Raw genomic sequence first — 16,591 nt, 5'->3', positions numbered from 1 at the left:
ACAGATTGGAGAGCTGGGCGATCACCAACCACATGAAGTTTAACAAGAGCAAGTGCCAGGTCCTGCACCTGGGACAGAGCAACCCTGGCTATACGTACAGAGTGGGCAACGAGACGCTGGAGAGCAGCCCCACAGAGAGGGATATGGGGGTTATGGTTGATAGCAGGGTGAATATGAGCCCGCAGTGTGCCTTGGCGGCCAGGAGGGCTAATCGTATCCTGGGGTGCATCAAGCACAACATTGCTAGTGGGTTGAGGGAACTGATTGTCCCGCTCTACTCTGCGCTGGTGCGGCCTCACCTCGAGTACTGTGTGCAGTTCTGGGCACCACAGTACAAAAAGGACATAAAACTGTTGGAGAGTTTCCAGAGAAGGGATACAAAGATGGTGAAGGCCTGGAGGGGAAGACGTATGAGGAGCGGCTAAGGTCACTGGGCCTGTTCAGCCTGGAAAAGAGGAGGCTAAGGGGAGACCTCATCGTGGTCTACAGCTTTCTCACAAGGGGGAGTGGAGGGGAAAGCGCCGATCTATTCTCTTTAGTCACTAGTGATAGGACCCACGGGAATGGTGTCAAGCTGAGTTAGGGGAAGTTTAGGCTAGACATCAGGAAGAGGCTCTTCACTGAGAGGGTGGTCGCCCACTGGAACAGGCTCCCCAGGGAAGTAGTCACTGCACCAAGCCTTTTGGAGTTTAAGAAGCGTTTGGACTGTGCACTTAGTCACATGGTCTAAAATTTGGGGTAGACCTGTGTGGTGCCAGGAGTTGGACTCGATGATCCTTATGGGTCCCTTCCAACTCGGGATATCCTATGATTCTATAGATGTTACTACCTCTGACTGTAAAATCCCTGGCTACTCTGTAACAAGTCTTGTATGTGTCTGCACTGTAATCTATTTTTAAAGTGTTGTGTGGAGATATGAGCTCTGCTAACAGGTGCTTGCTAGGTTCTGCACTATGCTTACCCTATAATGGTCTTACACTTCCTGGTTAGAAGTTGCTGCAATATATTGCCAGTTTGCCTGCTTATTTAATGGTTGTGATTTAACCTGTCAGACAGTTAAATACTACACGCTTGTTTGCTTGCCACCACCCCCAAGTGGGATGGGGGAGAAAATTGAAAAGTGCAAGAACTCATGAGTTGATGAGATTCATGGATGGCAGCAAATGCCCTGTGGGGGTGGTTGCAGCAATGGAAGCAGAGCAACTGGCAGTGCAAAGGCAAACCCATCTGGGCTGCTGCATTTTGGCAAGATATTGCTGCCCGGGTAGAGAACCTGGTTGTAAAGGTACGCCATGTAGATGCTCACGTGCCCAAGAATCGGGCTACTGAAGAACATCAGAACAACCAGCAGGAGGATCAGGCTGCTAAGATTGAAGTGGCTCAGGTGGACCTGGACTGGCAACATAAAGGTCAATTATTTATAGCTCGATGGGCCCATGACACCTCAGGCCATCAAGGCAGGGATGCAACATATAGATGGGCTTGGGATCGATGGGCGAACCTGACCATGCATGCTATTGCACAGGTTATTCATGACTGTGAAACGTGCTGCAATCAAGCAAGCCAAGCGGTTAAAGCATCTTTGGTATGGGGGAGGAATGGGGAGGTCCGATGTGTACCTCAAGGGGATCTGATGTTGGTTGAGAATAGCCCATGAGTTGAATTGTATTATGTTAATTATTACATAATGCTGTATGTCATCACTACCATGATTGCTACATGTCAGTGTCCCATTAATGGTATCACAGTAACAGCCACGCCGATAATGATGAATGAATTCTGATAGAATTGGACAAGCACAGCGGCGTGATGGAACCAGAACGAGCTTCAGCATGCGATGATCCAACATCCAACATCACACATCATCTCTTCTGCCCTGCAAGACTGCTGGGACAGATGGAGCCCAAAGTCAGTCACAGACTCCACAAACTCAGTGGACGTTTTATATACATATATGAAGGTGGTGACTAATTGGAATGTATTGGGAAGTGTGGGACCTAAGCATGACATAAATGGTATGGAATAAGGGGTGGATATTGTCCTGGTTTTGGCTAGGGTAGAGTTAATTTTCCTCCTAGTAGCTGGTATGGTGCTGTGTTTGGTATTTAGGATGAGAATAATGCTGATAACACGCTGATGTTTTAACTGTTGCAGAGCAGTGCTTACACCAAGCCAAGGACTTCCCAGCTTCTCGCTCTGTCCTTCCAGTGGGCAGGCTGGGGGTGCAGCAGGAGCTGGGAGGGGACAGACCCAGGACAGCTGACCCAAACTGGCCAAAGGGGTATTCCTTTCTCATTTTCCCATCACAGAATTGAAGGGGTTGGAAGGGACCTCGAGATCATCGGGTCCAACCCCCCTGCCAAAGCAGGTTCCTTAGAGCAGGCTGCCCAAGTAAGCAACCAGACGGGCCTTGAATATCTCCAGAGAAGAAGACTCCACAACCTCCCCGGGCAGACTGTTCCAGTGCTCCGTCACCCTCACTGTGAAGAAGTTCTTTCTCATGTTGGTGCGGAACTTTCTGTGCTCTATCTTGTGGTCATTACCCCTGTCCTGTCCCCACAAACCACTGAAAAGAGGTTGGCCAAATCCCTCTGTCTCCCACACTTAAGGTATTTGTAAACATTAATAAAATCCCCTCTCAGTCTTCTTTTCTCCAGGCTGAACAGACCCAGGTGTCTCAGCCTTTCCTCATAGGGGAGGTGCTCCAGGCCCCGTATCATCTTTGTGGCCCTTTGCTGGACTCTTTCCAGGAGATCCCTGTCTTTTTTGTAGTGGGGAGCCCAGAACTGGACACAGCACTCCAGGTGAGGCCTGACCAGGGCAGAGTAGAGGGGGAGGATCACCTCCCTTGACCTGCTGGCCGAGCTCCTTTTAATGCACGCCAGGATCCCATTGGCCTTCTTGGCCACCAGGGCACACTGCTGGCTCATGGTCAACCTGTCGTCCACCAGGACCCCCAGGTCCTTCTCCGCAGAGCTCCTCTCTAGCAGGTCATCCCCCAGCCTGTCCTGATATATGCGGTTGTTCCTTCCCAGGTGCAGGACTCTACACTTGCTCTTGTTAAACCTCATTTGGTTTCTTCCTGCCCATCTTTCCAGCCTGTCCAGGTCTTGCTGAATGGCAGCACAGCCTTCTGGCGTGTCGGCCACTCCTCCCAGCTTTGTATCATCGGCGTACTTGCTGAGGGTGGACACTATTCCCTCATCAAGGTTGTCGATGAAGATGTTGAACAAGACCGGACCCAGCACCGACCCCTGGGGAACACTGCTAGTCACAGGTCTCCAGCCGGACTCTGCGCCGCCGATCACCACCCTCTGAGCTCGGCCAGTCAGCCAGTTCTGAACCCACCTTACTCTCCACTCCTCTATCCCATACTTTCTCAGCTTTGCTATCAGGATGTCATGGGAGACAGTATCGAAAGCCTTGCTAAAGTCAAGGTAGATGACATCCACTGCTCTCCCCCCGTCTACCCAGCTGGTGATGCCATCATAGAAGGCAACGAGGTCGACCCTTGGTGAATCCATGCTGACTACTCCTCATAACATTCTTCTCTTCCAATTGCTTGGAGATGGCATCCAGAACAAGCTGTTCCAACACCTTTCCAGGGACAGAGGTGAGACTGACTGGCCTGGAGTTTCCCGGATCCTCCTTCTTGTCCTTCTTGAAGACCGGAGTGACATTGGCTATCCTCCAGTCTTCAGGCACCTCTCCTGTTCTCCAGGACCTTTCAAAGATGATAGAGAGTGGTTCGGCGATCACCTCTGCCAACTCCCTTAGCACACGTGGATTAATCCCATCGGGACCCATGGATTTCTGTGCGTTGAGCCCACTCAGACGCTCCCGAACCACTCTCTCGTCAACCAGGTGGGAGCCCTCCATTTCCCAGCCCCTTTCTCCTCCCGCCAGGGTCAAGGAGTCCCGGGGGGGAGTCCTTGAAGCAAAGACTGAAGCAAAGAAAGCATTCAGCACCTCCGCCTTCTCGGCGTCTCCCATTACCAGGACACCCCCCCTCGTTCAGTAAGGGACCCACATTATCCCTAGTCTTCCTTTTACTTTTTACATACTTAAAAAAACCCCTTCTTATTATCTTTTATCTCTTTTGCAAGCCTCATCTCTAGGTGGGCTTTAGCCTTCCTCGTTGCATCCCTGCAGGCCCTGACAACACTTCTATACTCCTCCCAAGAGGACAGGCCCTTTTTCCACATTCCATAGACCTTCCTCTTCCTTTTGATCTTATCGATAAGCTCCTTGCTCACCCAAGCAGGTTTCCTGCCCCCCTTCCCCGATTTCCTACTCTTAGGGATGCACCGATCCTGAGCTTGGAAGAAGTCCTGTTTAAATGTAGCTCAGCTCTCACAAGCACTCTTGCCTTCTAGTAACCTAGCCCATGAGATACCATCTGACGTCATGCTGAACAATTAATATGGGGGGGCTGGCCGGGGTGGGGGGGAAGGGATGGATCCGCTGCTTGGGGACAGGCTTGTCAGCGGGTGGTGAGCAATTGCATTGTGCATCACTCGTTTTGTACACACTATTAGTAGTAATACTATTATCATTATTATTATTTTCCTGTCTTTTCTGTCCTAATAAACTGTCTTTATCTCAGCCCACAGGCTTTCATTTCTTTCTAATTCTCTCCCCTATCCCAGAGAGGGAGGTGGGAGGGTGAACGAATGGCTGTGTGGCGCTTAGCTGCCGGCTGGGTTAAACCACAACAATTAATCATCTGGTGAAACCAGATGGTCATGGTGAAACACCTCAGCTCCATGCACAACCACAGTAGCTAAGTTTAAGTTTTCCCTGACGGCACGTGTTCCCTTAATTCCAGTGTATTTAACGTGGGCTTGGGACCTGGCCATTCTGGGTCTTTTTGGCTATGAACCAAAGGGGATTGCATTAACGTCAGGGTAAAGCATAGTTTTATCATTTCAAACTGCTGATTTTTCATTCTCCGTCTACATGCAGTCCACTCAGGATTCCTGTGAACGCAAAAGGAAAGAAAATGTGCTTGGTTGTATTCAACCGGCAGGGTTAAAAAGAGGGTGAAATCCACTGAGTGCTAATCCGGTGTACTTTTCCTGAACAATCTTTGGCTTCCCATGCGTAGAGGTTTTTGGGGATAGTTGGTACCATTGCTACTGTTCCAGTCTGAGGCATTTTTACCAGCACAGGTTGTCCAGTGTGAAATCCTGTAGGATATTCTCCTGGTTTAGTATAATGCTTGGGGTGATTGTATTGGTAGATGCACAGAAGACTTTCATTTTGGGGCAACCATCTAAGGATGGGCAGCACCTTGTATCAATGTCACTATTTCTGCCATGTTTGGAACTGCGGCAGTCAAAGGCGTGGTGTTAGCATTTAACTGTCTGTAATCCATGGTAAAACGCCATTGCCCGGTTGGTTTCTTTACCAGCCACACCAGTGAACTGTAAGGTGAACGGGTCCTTTTAATAATGCCTCTTTCTTCCAATTCTGTTACCACCCCGTCAATCCCCATAAGTGCTGCTGCTGGCAACAGATATTGCCGAACATTAGTGATTTGAGAGCAGGGTAAGGGTATGGATGTTTGTAACAGACTCAGTCTCACTGTGCCTGAATCCCTTTGATGTGTCATGAAACTCCACACCATCCCATCTGGGAGTTTCCACATTCATCCACCCAGTATGTCAAATCCTAAAATATTAGTACATGCAGCACCAACTAATACTTCTGCCCTGGTTAATCTTCATACCTCTGGCAGCCAGAGTGAAATTTTTGTGGTGGGACATTCTTTCTTCACACTGTCGATTCCTGTGAATTTAACCCTGCGTCGACCAGGTCTTATGCCCGGGGTTTGTGCTGTCTCATGGGTAATTATTGACATTTGAGCCCTGGTGTCAATGAGAAAGTTTACCAATATTTTTCGGGGTCCAACGGGAAGGGCAATGGTAGGGTCAGAGTATTCAACAGAGAGCCATTGAATTGCTAATACCCGCCGAGCAGGGTGGCTCACTGACCTCCCTGGGGATAGGACTTTTTTGCTGAGCTTCTGCCTCGTCAATTGGGCTTGGTGCAGGTGTACTTTCCTTATGGGTTGGGGGTTTTTCAGTTAGGCAATTCTCCCCAGCTGGAATATTTTCCTTACCCAGAGATTGGACTAATGTACGGAGAACCTCCGTAGAGATGCCAAGCAAGATTGGTCAGGGTACACCCAAATCTAGGGCCTTACGCCACAACTCACCCTGTTCCTTATTAGGTTTGAACCTCTCTTTGAATTTGGGGTATTTGGGATTTTGAGTGTGGATTTGGCGAACTCACCAGGAGTGATCTGGGGACTTAATACTGGATGAACTAATCCAGTCCATTCGGCGTCCATACTTATTTATGTCTTGTGCAATTTCACTCCAGGTGGGAATGGGGGAGTGCAGATTTTGTCTACAAACGCAATCACCTTCCCTATGAACAGCTTGTATGCGATCCTGGGTATTTGCTACAAACATCTTAAGACAATCAGGGAGTCCACGGATGAGAGGGGTTAATTGAGCTGGGTCGATAGGGGCTGTGATATATGGAGTAATAATTCGTGTCAAGAAGATGGTTGATGTTAATAAAGAAGGGGGAGATGTGGGAGTGTGGTCATGGGGGTCGACAAGCCCCATGGTTGGTGATAACATCAGACTCTTAACGATGAGGCCATCAGGAATGTAGAGTTTAGAGGGAACAAAGAAGGGTGATTCGGGAGACGCCATGCCGTCTTGGGTTGCTTGTTCTCCAGCCGTTAAGGCATGGAAGCTGCTGGTTTGCTGGTTGCCGGGCAAAGTTGTTTGACCAATGAAGAGTTAGGGGAAAAGGACTGCTGTGGGGCGAATGGTATAAAAAGGGAGCCTGTCCTCGATGATGAAAACAAACAGGGACATGAGCAACAGAAACAGGGACAGGCTAACAGAACAGGGACCAGGACAGAAACAGGGACATTGATGGCCTAATGAAGATAGGTTCGGCCAAACTCAGCAAACTGCTCGAGGAAGCTCGCATAGAAAGTCGCTGGAAATAGGCGCACCAGAGCTGGAAGGAAGCTCAAGCTGAGGGAAGCGGACCCGCGCACACAACTGCCCCTCGCTGGCCGAAGGTAAGCAGTTGCGCATTATGGGGAATCATACGTCCTTAGAAACAAAGACTGTCCTGGTAACCTTACAGCTTATTCTCTTTATTAACAATCAGACAGTTTATGATCCTGAAACATGGGACCAAACTGAGGTCAAGGTGTGGGACTCTGCTACTAAAAATGACAAGGTTGCGGTGGGATTGCTCGGCACCTGGCGAGCAATCTGAGGCCTTAAAGAGCCATGTGGGACCACAATCAGAAACGTGTGGTTTGCCAGACAGTGAGGGAGCTGCGGGCTCATCCACCGATCCTTCTGCTACACCATCGGCCCCCCCGCCGCTACTGCCATCGCAGGACTTTGCTGTTACGCCCCCAGTGACCTGAACGTTCCTTTTGATCCAGGCCCTATAGGCCCTGAAAAGGAGCCGGATCTGTTTCCCTTCGATCCGGGAGGAATAGGATACATAAGGCCCGAAGGCCAAGTTGCTTAACAACTTAAAGCGAGACATATTGTTCCCACGGCTAGCCCTGGAAGTCTCCGGTGTTTGTAATCAAGAAAAAGAATGGAAAATGGAGACTGTTATATGATCTGAGAAAAATTAATGAAGTCATGGAAGATATGGGAGCACTTCAGCCAGGATTACCATCTCCAACTATGCTCCCCCAGTCATGGACATTAATAGTAATAGACTTAAAGGATTGTTTGTTAAACACTTGCCAGAATTCGGAAAACTTTGCCATGTTTATGTTTCAATTGATACCTTTTCTGATTGTACATATGTATAGGCGTACTCGGGTTTCTTATGAATATGTAAAAGCGATGTTCTATATATTTAGAAAGTTCGACGGTTGTGTGTGCGTGTTGGTAGAGTGTAGACTCCCCGTGCACCCAGCGCTGTTTACTTGCCTTTTATAAATATTACTAAATTCAGATTGAGTTGTATCTTCATTTATAACAGGGCTAACATCAGGGATTTCCTAAATTCATCTCTTTCATATATCACCTGTATGCAGGCTGCTTTCCGTACTGCTACAGCCAGGTTGGAATAGCCTGTGGCTCTAATTTCTAGTGGTTCCACTCTCTCCTGGGGATCTATACCACCTGCCCAGTATGCAGCTCGTGCAGTTAAGGAGCAGTTATGCTCTCCTGGCGTGGTACTTTCAGGGTCTGCACTATGCGTTAATCTACGAACCTGCTTAACTGGAGCAGAAGGTTGCCTTTTATCTAACAGATGATTAACCCTTTCCAGCAATTGTTTAAGATGACTATTCTCATTCAAAAGTTTAGCAACTCTGATTCCTAATGTTCTTCCCGTCTCCCTTTCAAAGGCTAATGATGACTTTAACACCACATTTTCCAATTTTAAAGCTGTATATTCCACATCAGAAATTAGTTTGGGAGCAGGAATTTCCTTAGCTTCTTGCTGAGTGCAAGACAAACAGGCTCCTAATACTGCACAAATTACACCTTCGCCTTTTTTCACTCCAGTCTTTTGCACAGCCTGACACTGCTTAATGCGTTCTACCCCTGTCCTGGTTCCAGTTAGGACAGAGTTAATTTTCCCTCACAGTAGCTGGTAGGGTGCTATGTTTTGGATTAGGATGAGAAGAGTGCTGATAACATGCTGATGTTTTAATTGTTGCAGAGCAGTGCTTACACCAGGCCAAGGACTTTTCGGCTTCTCGCTCTGTCCTGCCAGCGATCAGGCTGGGGGTGCAGCAGGAGCTGGGAGGGGACAGACCCAGGACAGCTGACCCAAACTGGCCAAAGGGGTATTCCATACCATCTGACGTCATGCTAAACAATATATAGGGGTGGCTGGCCGGTGTGGGGGGCCGGCTGCTCGGGGATAGGCTGGGCATCGGTCAGCGGGTGGTGAGCAATTGCATTGTGCATCACTTGTTTCGTTCACATTATTATTAGTAGTACCGTTATCATTATTATTATTGTTATTATTGTTATTATTATATTCCTGTCTTCATAAACTGTCTTTATCTCAACTCACCGGCTTCACTTTCCCGTTTCTCTCCCCCATCCCAGAGAGGGAGGGGGGAGGGTGAGCGAACGGCTGTGTGGTGTTTAGCTGCCAGCCGGGTTAAACCACAACAGTCCTTTTGGCGCCCAACATGGGGCACAAAGGGTTGAGATATCAACAGATTTGACCAGAGTGTGTTAAACTAAAATTGGTATAAGTATTGGACCTGCTTAATAGTTGCTAGTCACGATGTTGATTGCCTTAATCTCCAGTCTGCTGTGCCTGTTTTCCAAATTGAGTTTTATAGCGCGTTACTTTCTGTATGTGCTCCCTGTTGCACTGTTTATCCTTTCCGGGCCCTGGTTTAAGATTGTTATGGTACTGTGCGGTGTAGCAATGGCTTATGAAATGATGAAATATCTGGTCACGACTTTAACCTGGTATTTGTACTCAGCACTGACGTCGACTCTATACTTTGGAAACCATATCTCGGAAACTATTAGCAATTACACCTATTGCCTGTTTTCGTTAGGGAGCCAATCTGTGAAGGGGACAGGGGAAGACATGTTTCCCTACCTGTTCACTCTCCCTTTCTCCTTCACCACCACCCTCTTATCCCCCGAGCTAGTTACGGTGGTTCTCCGAGATGTTGAATATCCTTGGGATACTCAGACCAGCCTGCTCTTGTTGTTATGTCTCCTGAATGCGCTTCAGGTTTTGTGGAGGGTTAAACAACTACTTAGGAATCTCATCCGGAGATCTGTCTTGAGGCGGGATAGTTGCGAGTGGCAGGGAGTGTGGGAGGATATGGGCAGGTTTCTAGAGCAGTGGTCACCTCCAGTGTTTTGGACATTCACCCCTGAACAACTGCAAAATCCTAAAAAGCTGGCAGAATGCTTGAAAAAAAGGTGTCATGACTCTGGCAGTTCCAAAGTGACACAAATCACTGTAGCGTGCTGGGGTCTGGCTTGTGCCTATCGAGCTGCAATTGATGCTACTAGCAACCTAGCTCCAGCTCCTGCAGCCGCTCCAGCTCCAGCTCCTGCAGCCGCTCCAGCTCCTGCAGCCGCTCCAGCTCCAGCTCCTGCAGCCGCTCCAGCTCCAGCTCCTGCAGCCGCTCCAGTTCCAGCTCCTGCAGCTGCTCCAGCTCCAGCTCCTGCAGCCGCTCCAGCCCCTGCAGCAGCTCCAGCTCCTGCAGCTGCTCCCCCTCCTGTGGCTGGGTCAGAGAAACGAGCTGTAGCAGTGCAAGTTGACCCCGCAGAGGGTATTCCAACCCCTGTGGCAGACCCTGTGTCTGGGTCAGAGAAACGAGCTGTAGCAGTGCAAGTTGCCCCTGTAGACAAGGTGAAAAAATGGTATAGAGGCTCAGGTCGTTTAGAACGCAGACAGTCTTCTGCTAAGTCTGGGCATAGTGAAGACGAGGCTGGGCCATCAAAGGTGCAGGAGACTGAAGATGAGGATGGGGATGTCGAAAAATCAACAGTAACTACCCGGACTCTATACCAGCGTGAGCTACGAGATGTGCGAAAAGATTTTGGTCACTGTATAGGTGAGCAGCTTGTCACCTGGCTGCTCCGGTGCTGGGACACGGGAGCCAATTATGTGGAATTAGAGGGCAAGGAAGCCAGGCGGCTGGGATCCCTTGCTAGGGACGCATGCATTGACAAAGCAATTGGAGATGGAGCACGATCTCGCAGCCTCTGGAGGCGTCTCCTGTCAGCTGTGCAGGAAAGGTATCCCTTCAAGGAAGAACTTGTATGTCTACCAGGCAAGTGGACCATCATGGAGAAGGGAATTCAGTACCTGAGGGAATTGGCCGTACGGGAAGTAATTTATAAGGACCTAGACGACGCACAAACATCTGTAGATCCAGATGCAGTTCGGTGTACACCACCCATGTGGCGGAAGTTTGTACAGAGTGCACCATCATCATATGCCAGCTCATTGGCAATAATGGCCTGGAAAGCGGAGGAGAATCCCCCAGTGTATGAAGTGGCTAAATTACTCCGGCAGTACGAAGGAAATCTCTCCTCTTCCCTACAGGCCTGTGTCTCGGCTGTGGAGAAACTCTCTGAAGAGGTCCACCAACTTAAAGAGAATTTATCTTCCCCTCCACCTGAACGAACCAGTGTCCACCAGAGAATGCTTTACATTATTATTATTAATACTATTATCATTATCACTATTATTATTATTATTATTGTTATTATTATATTCCTGTCTTAATAAACTGTCTTTATCTCAACTCACCGGCTTCACTTTCCCGTTTCTCTCCCCCATCCCAGAGAGGGAGGGGGGAGGGTGAGCGAACGGCTGTGTGGTGTTTAGCTGCCGGCCGGGTTAAACCACAACAGCAAGTCAAACTATTTTGCAATTGGTTGCATAAAAAATATACAATAATATGCTTAAATGTCATTAGAAATTGTACTGGCAAGTGTTTTCAGAACCTGCATTTGATTCTGTATTTTCTTTTATTGGCAGTTTCCTCTATTTAATTTAAATTATTGTAGGAACTGAAATGATGGATTGATTTTTAGACAAAAATCTCGGCATCCTGAAAAATCTTAGGATTTTTTAAATGGGTTTTGCAGACATATATATTCTCTGAAAATAAAATCACTAGAAAGCAAAAATTAACAAGAAAGTAGAAAGATACATGAGAATTCCAGCATTAAAAATGAGAAAACCTGTGGGAAAGGAATTCGCAGGGAGCTTTGTGCTGTTTTGTGGGAAAGGAATTCGCAGGTGGCTTTGCACTGTTTCACACATCCCTGAGGTAGCGATAATGAGGAAAACAGCGCTAGAACCAAAAACTTGAGCAAGGTCGAGATAAAGTAAATTGGCTACAGTGTTAAAGATGAGCTTTGGGCAGTGGCCAATTGCTGGCTGGCTCGAGGCGCGTGTCTGAGGGTCTCTAACCAATTGTAAGACAGATTCGGGCGCGTGGACAGCGCGTGGGGCTACGGGGAAAGTATATGTAGTGGTGAAAAAGGGCAATAAATGTCCTGCTGTTGAAGAGCCATCAGGAGTCCGTGTCTTTAAATGGTGACTCCGACGTGATAGGGGAGGAGCAGCGCTGCACGAGCGTCCGAAGGGAACCCAGCCGAATGAATCAAGCTCGCAGCTGGACTGCAGCTTCAACCCTGGGACATCACCTGAAGGACAGGTGAGCGGCTGGGCATTAATCATGGGAGCTAGCCTTTTGGCAGAGGAAGAGGCTATAGTGAAACTACTAACACAACTCCTAATAGACAGGGGAGTAAAATCTGATCCGTTTAAGATAAAGCTATTATTGAAATTTTTGCGAAAACAAGGGCTCCCCTCAATGGCTTCCACAGTATTTGATGTAAAAACTTGGGACCAAGCGGGGGAAAAAATATGGGAAGCAGCGTCCAGTGGGGATACTAATGCTGCTGAGGTGATGACTATGTGGCGGCTGGTGACTGAGACTTTAAGATCGTGGCAGGCAGAAAAGGAAGTACAGAACGCCGCTGCCCAGGCAATAACAGCAGCCGAACTGAGATCAGAGCCTGCAAGGTCACCAGAGCGGTGCAGTTTGATAGACCCGGGGGATGACAAGGAAGAGGGCCGTGGACCGCCGCCGCAGAGCCCCTCCCCGCTGACCCCCTCGGCTCCCGCCTTGCCTGCCCCCGATAATGCCTCCCTGGGGGCCCGAGCTTTCGACCCGCGGGAACGATGGGAGCTGGTGCGCCGGGAAGCTCTAAAAGACGGGGACCCGGTGGGAATGGCTTTCCCGGTGCAGGTGCGACCCAACGGTCCAAATGAATATAATGCCTTCCACTGGGACCTAATTAAAGAATTAAGAAAGACTGTGACTACATATGGATTACACGCACCATTTACTCAGTCATTGTTAGAAAATGTTATGACTGGTCACTTGCTGGTGCCGTACGATTGCCATCAGATAGCCGCGATGATTTTAACGCCAACACAAAAATTACTGTGGGAGCAAAAATGGAAAGAAGCGTGCGAATTGGCCGCCCTGCGTAACCTGGACCGGCAGCCCGGCGACCCCCTCTTGGGAGCCGGGATCCCACAGTTGATGGGGGCTGAGCCGTTATTTGATCCGAGATTGCAGGCTAGGCTCGACGATGCCATCTTGCGGCAGTCCGCGTCTCTGGCCTTCCAGGCTATGTTGAAGTTGCCTGAAGTTGGAAAAGCCGAGCCATCGTTTACCAGCATTAGGCAACAAATTACCGAGCCTTATATGCAATTCATTGATAGACTGCGAGACGCTTTGGACAAACAAATTGACAACCGCGAGGCCAAAGAGGCCCTTATACTAAAACTGGCGGTAGAAAATGCAAACACAGACTGTAAGAAAATACTCCAAGCCCTGCCTGCTAATACTACACTGGTACAAATGATAGAGGCTTGCAATCGAGTCGGATCCATAGAACATCACACTGCCGCTTTGGCCGGAGCCTTTGCTACTGCACTTAAAACCGGGCGAAAACGGTGTTTTCGCTGTCGAGCCACGGGGCATCTTGCCACCGAATGCCCACAGCGAGGAGCAGGGGGGTGTTATAAATGACTGAGTCCCAAATAGGATTACAATCAGAGTTTACAATTTATTAAACGAATAGAGGCAAGCAAACAGCGCTGGGTGCGCCGGGAGTCTCTGCTCCACCGGGACGCACACCCGTTACGTAAGGCATCTAATTTTTTATACTCCTAGGCTAATACATATTTATTACTACTTCTAAAAGAGGCAAGGTTATTATAATTGGTTTCCCGAATCCGACGTCCTTCCAGGTGCACCTGCTTATCAGTCTCTGTTACTTTCTCGGGGGCCGCTCGGACAGGGAGACAGGGAGGCTCATATTCTTCCTCCTTATCTAGTGGTCTCTTGGCCGGCTGTCAGAAGTTACTGCACATTCGTGCAAAGTCAGCAGTTTTTCTCCGAAGAAATCCCTTTGTTCTCTTCTCGCCTAAACCCAGGCCTCAATGTTAACCCTTCAAAACCCCTTAGTGGCACGAATTGCTGGACCATTTCTTACAATTCCTCCCTTTTTTTTTTTTTTTTAATCATCAATTCGTGTCTCTCCTTCAACCTTTGTCAGTAACAACTGGATTTCATCAGTCAGTTCTCGGGGTGTCCACTTCTTAAGCATCATTATCGACACGTCACCTTTTCTCTCCACTGAAGTCATCACAAATTGGGTGCTATTTATTACTCGCCGTATCAACAACGTAAAGCAAGGTATCATACAAGGTATAAACAATAATGTCACTATACCACATAAAAATAAAAACAGCATCCTTTTAACCCATGGTTCACCAGGCAACCATGAAAAGAAATCCCAATCCATACCCTTCCAAGTTTGTACTGGGACGTGGGCTAGCTTTCTAATTTCCTTTGTTATCTGCTTGACCACTTTTCCATTATCATCAATCTGTAGACAACAATTAGAATCGTTCAGTTTTCCACATACTCCCCCTTCTTCTGCTAGTAAATAGTCTAAGACCATTCTATGTTGGAATATAGCATTTCTCATTTGAGTGGATTGGTCAGCCAAAAGATCCAAGGCTGTCGCTGTTTGATTTGTTACAACCTCGAGGATAGCTTGCAACCTAATTATTCGGTTCAAATTATAAATAGGTTCTCGGGCTCCTGATATCAACTCATTCGGGTTCCAGGTGGCTGGCCCATAATGCTGTATGATTCTTTCAGGAGGCCATTCATCCTTTCCCCATTCTTGGGCACTACCCCCGGTTAAGGAAGTATCTATAGATCGTTTCACTCTGTTCAGGTCATCATATAATCTTATTCCTAAATGATCTCCTTGTGTTTGTGACAATAAAAAGAACAAGGGTCTTATGTACCCCACATAGCATATTCCCGACCAATTTTCAGGTAGCCTCTTGTAAGCATGTTTGCCACACACCCAATAATGTCCCTTTAGGGCCCATGTCCCATTTGGAAAAGGACCATTCCATCCCTTTTTAGCCCTTGGGGCATGATAATACAGAGTGTCCTTGTTACCGAGTGGTCCTGTTACAATGTCTGCCCCGTTCGTACTCGTATATGCGCACTTCCAAGCTCCCGCATCGGGTTTCCACTTACAGTCACAATTCAGTTCTCCTTGGTGGCCAGTTATATTATAAGCTGACCAGAAATGCTTAAAGAACACTTGCCTCCCATTCTCATTCTGCCATCTCCAGCGATAGACCCGCACCACATGCTGTTCCTTAGTGGTGTTATCGCGCTGACAGCTCAAGATTTGACCATCAAATTGTCCCCCCGCTTGTGCTCTTGCCACAGTTTTACATCCGGATCCAAAAAATTCTCTGTATGAGCATTTCAGCCAAGTCCCATTTCTCAGCTGAACATGTGTGGTGTTCCATTTCCCACTACGTGCTGTACAGTTTATAGGACTACATCCAGGATCGGTACAATCATATCCAGGAGACAGAGTCCAATTGCAAATGCTTTTTCCCACCGCCACTGTTCCTGTTCTGTTCAAGCAGTATACACCCCGAGCTGACGAGTGCAACTGCCATGGGCCTCCTTCCTCTTTCCAAAATTGCGTCCCATTATGAACTTCGCTCAGATTACTGACCCACCACTTGGGTTCAACTGGGCCTGCTACCCAGGGCCAACTTTCAGTTCCCCCCGGTCCTCCACAAATCCAGCAGTTACTAAGGTTAAAGGCCCTAGCCACTTCCTCCCCCAAAGTGAAAAAGTTATTCCTCCATTCTTGCCCATGGCCCAATTGCCCCTGTAAAAACAATACCAGAAAGTATAGCATTTCTTATCCTTTTTCGTCGTCCAATCTTGAGAGTGTGGGAAACGCCTTCAATCATGAGGTTGGGCCCGCTTTCAGAGCTTGTGTTACCATTCAGCCCTTCGGGGTGATCCAGCTCCTGGAAAAACTAATCACAATTTCATTATGGGTTTAAGAGGTTCTCATGTTACTTTTCTCAGGACAAACTGATCTTAGCGCGGGAGAAGTCCGGTCGAGGCCCTCTCACTCGGCAGTCAATACCCATAGGGGTTGCCTCCCTCGGTAGACCATACACACCGCAGTGGAGGGTCCTACCCCGGTCTTGCCTTCTCCCTTTCCTCCCTTCAGACTTGTCCTCTTTATCCAGTGCCCTTACTTCATGCAGAACCTTATTGCTGGGATATCAGTTCCTCTTTAATCTCAGTTTCAGTTCCCCAGGAGTGGACTCAACCCTCCAGGCTTCGGTAGTTATTGGTCCTTTTATTCTGGATGCGTGGGTCCAACCCCTTTCTGCTGTTCTCACAGCTGTTTCAGTAGTAAGTAAAACAAGGTACGGTCCCTCCCATCGGGGGTTCAATGATTCTTCTCTCCAGGTTTTTATTAAGACCTTGTCTCCTGGTTGTATCTTATGAATAGCAAATCCTAAAGGTGGTGTCTGAGTCATCATCCCAATTTCTCTTAGCTCCTGTAATCTCCTTCCAATGGTAATTATGTATTTCTGGATACTATGATCCTCAATTACATTGTTCCCTAGGGGCATCCCTTGAGAATAAGGCATACCA

General features: G+C 48.1%; 1 protein-coding gene and 1 long non-coding RNA gene across 2 annotated transcripts in view; both read left to right on the top strand.

Moving 5' to 3' along the window:
* Nucleotides 1-6,112: 6,112 nt before the first annotated feature.
* Nucleotides 6,113-7,599, top strand: LOC308184658. Its single transcript, XR_013942763.1, has 2 exons — nucleotides 6,113-7,108; nucleotides 7,487-7,599. It is a non-coding gene; the product is annotated as an uncharacterized lncRNA (long non-coding RNA).
* Nucleotides 7,600-11,886: 4,287 nt separating this feature from the next.
* LOC308184837 (vasculin-like) overlaps nucleotides 11,887-16,591 on the top strand; it is a 112,401-nt gene continuing 107,696 nt past the window's right edge. Inside the window, exon 1 of the mRNA XM_080572420.1 lies at nucleotides 11,887-12,226. Within this exon, the coding sequence (XP_080428546.1) occupies nucleotides 12,168-12,226 (59 nt within the window). The 5' untranslated portion in view covers nucleotides 11,887-12,167. The remainder of the gene's footprint in view (nucleotides 12,227-16,591) is intronic.

The sequence above is a fragment of the Anser brachyrhynchus genome (genome assembly GCF_964034855.1).
Source record: "Anser brachyrhynchus genome assembly, chromosome: W".
Classification (NCBI taxonomy): Eukaryota; Metazoa; Chordata; class Aves; order Anseriformes; family Anatidae; genus Anser; species Anser brachyrhynchus.
The sequence above is the reverse complement of the archived record's forward strand: the minus strand, read 5'-3'. Positions and strand labels throughout refer to the sequence as shown.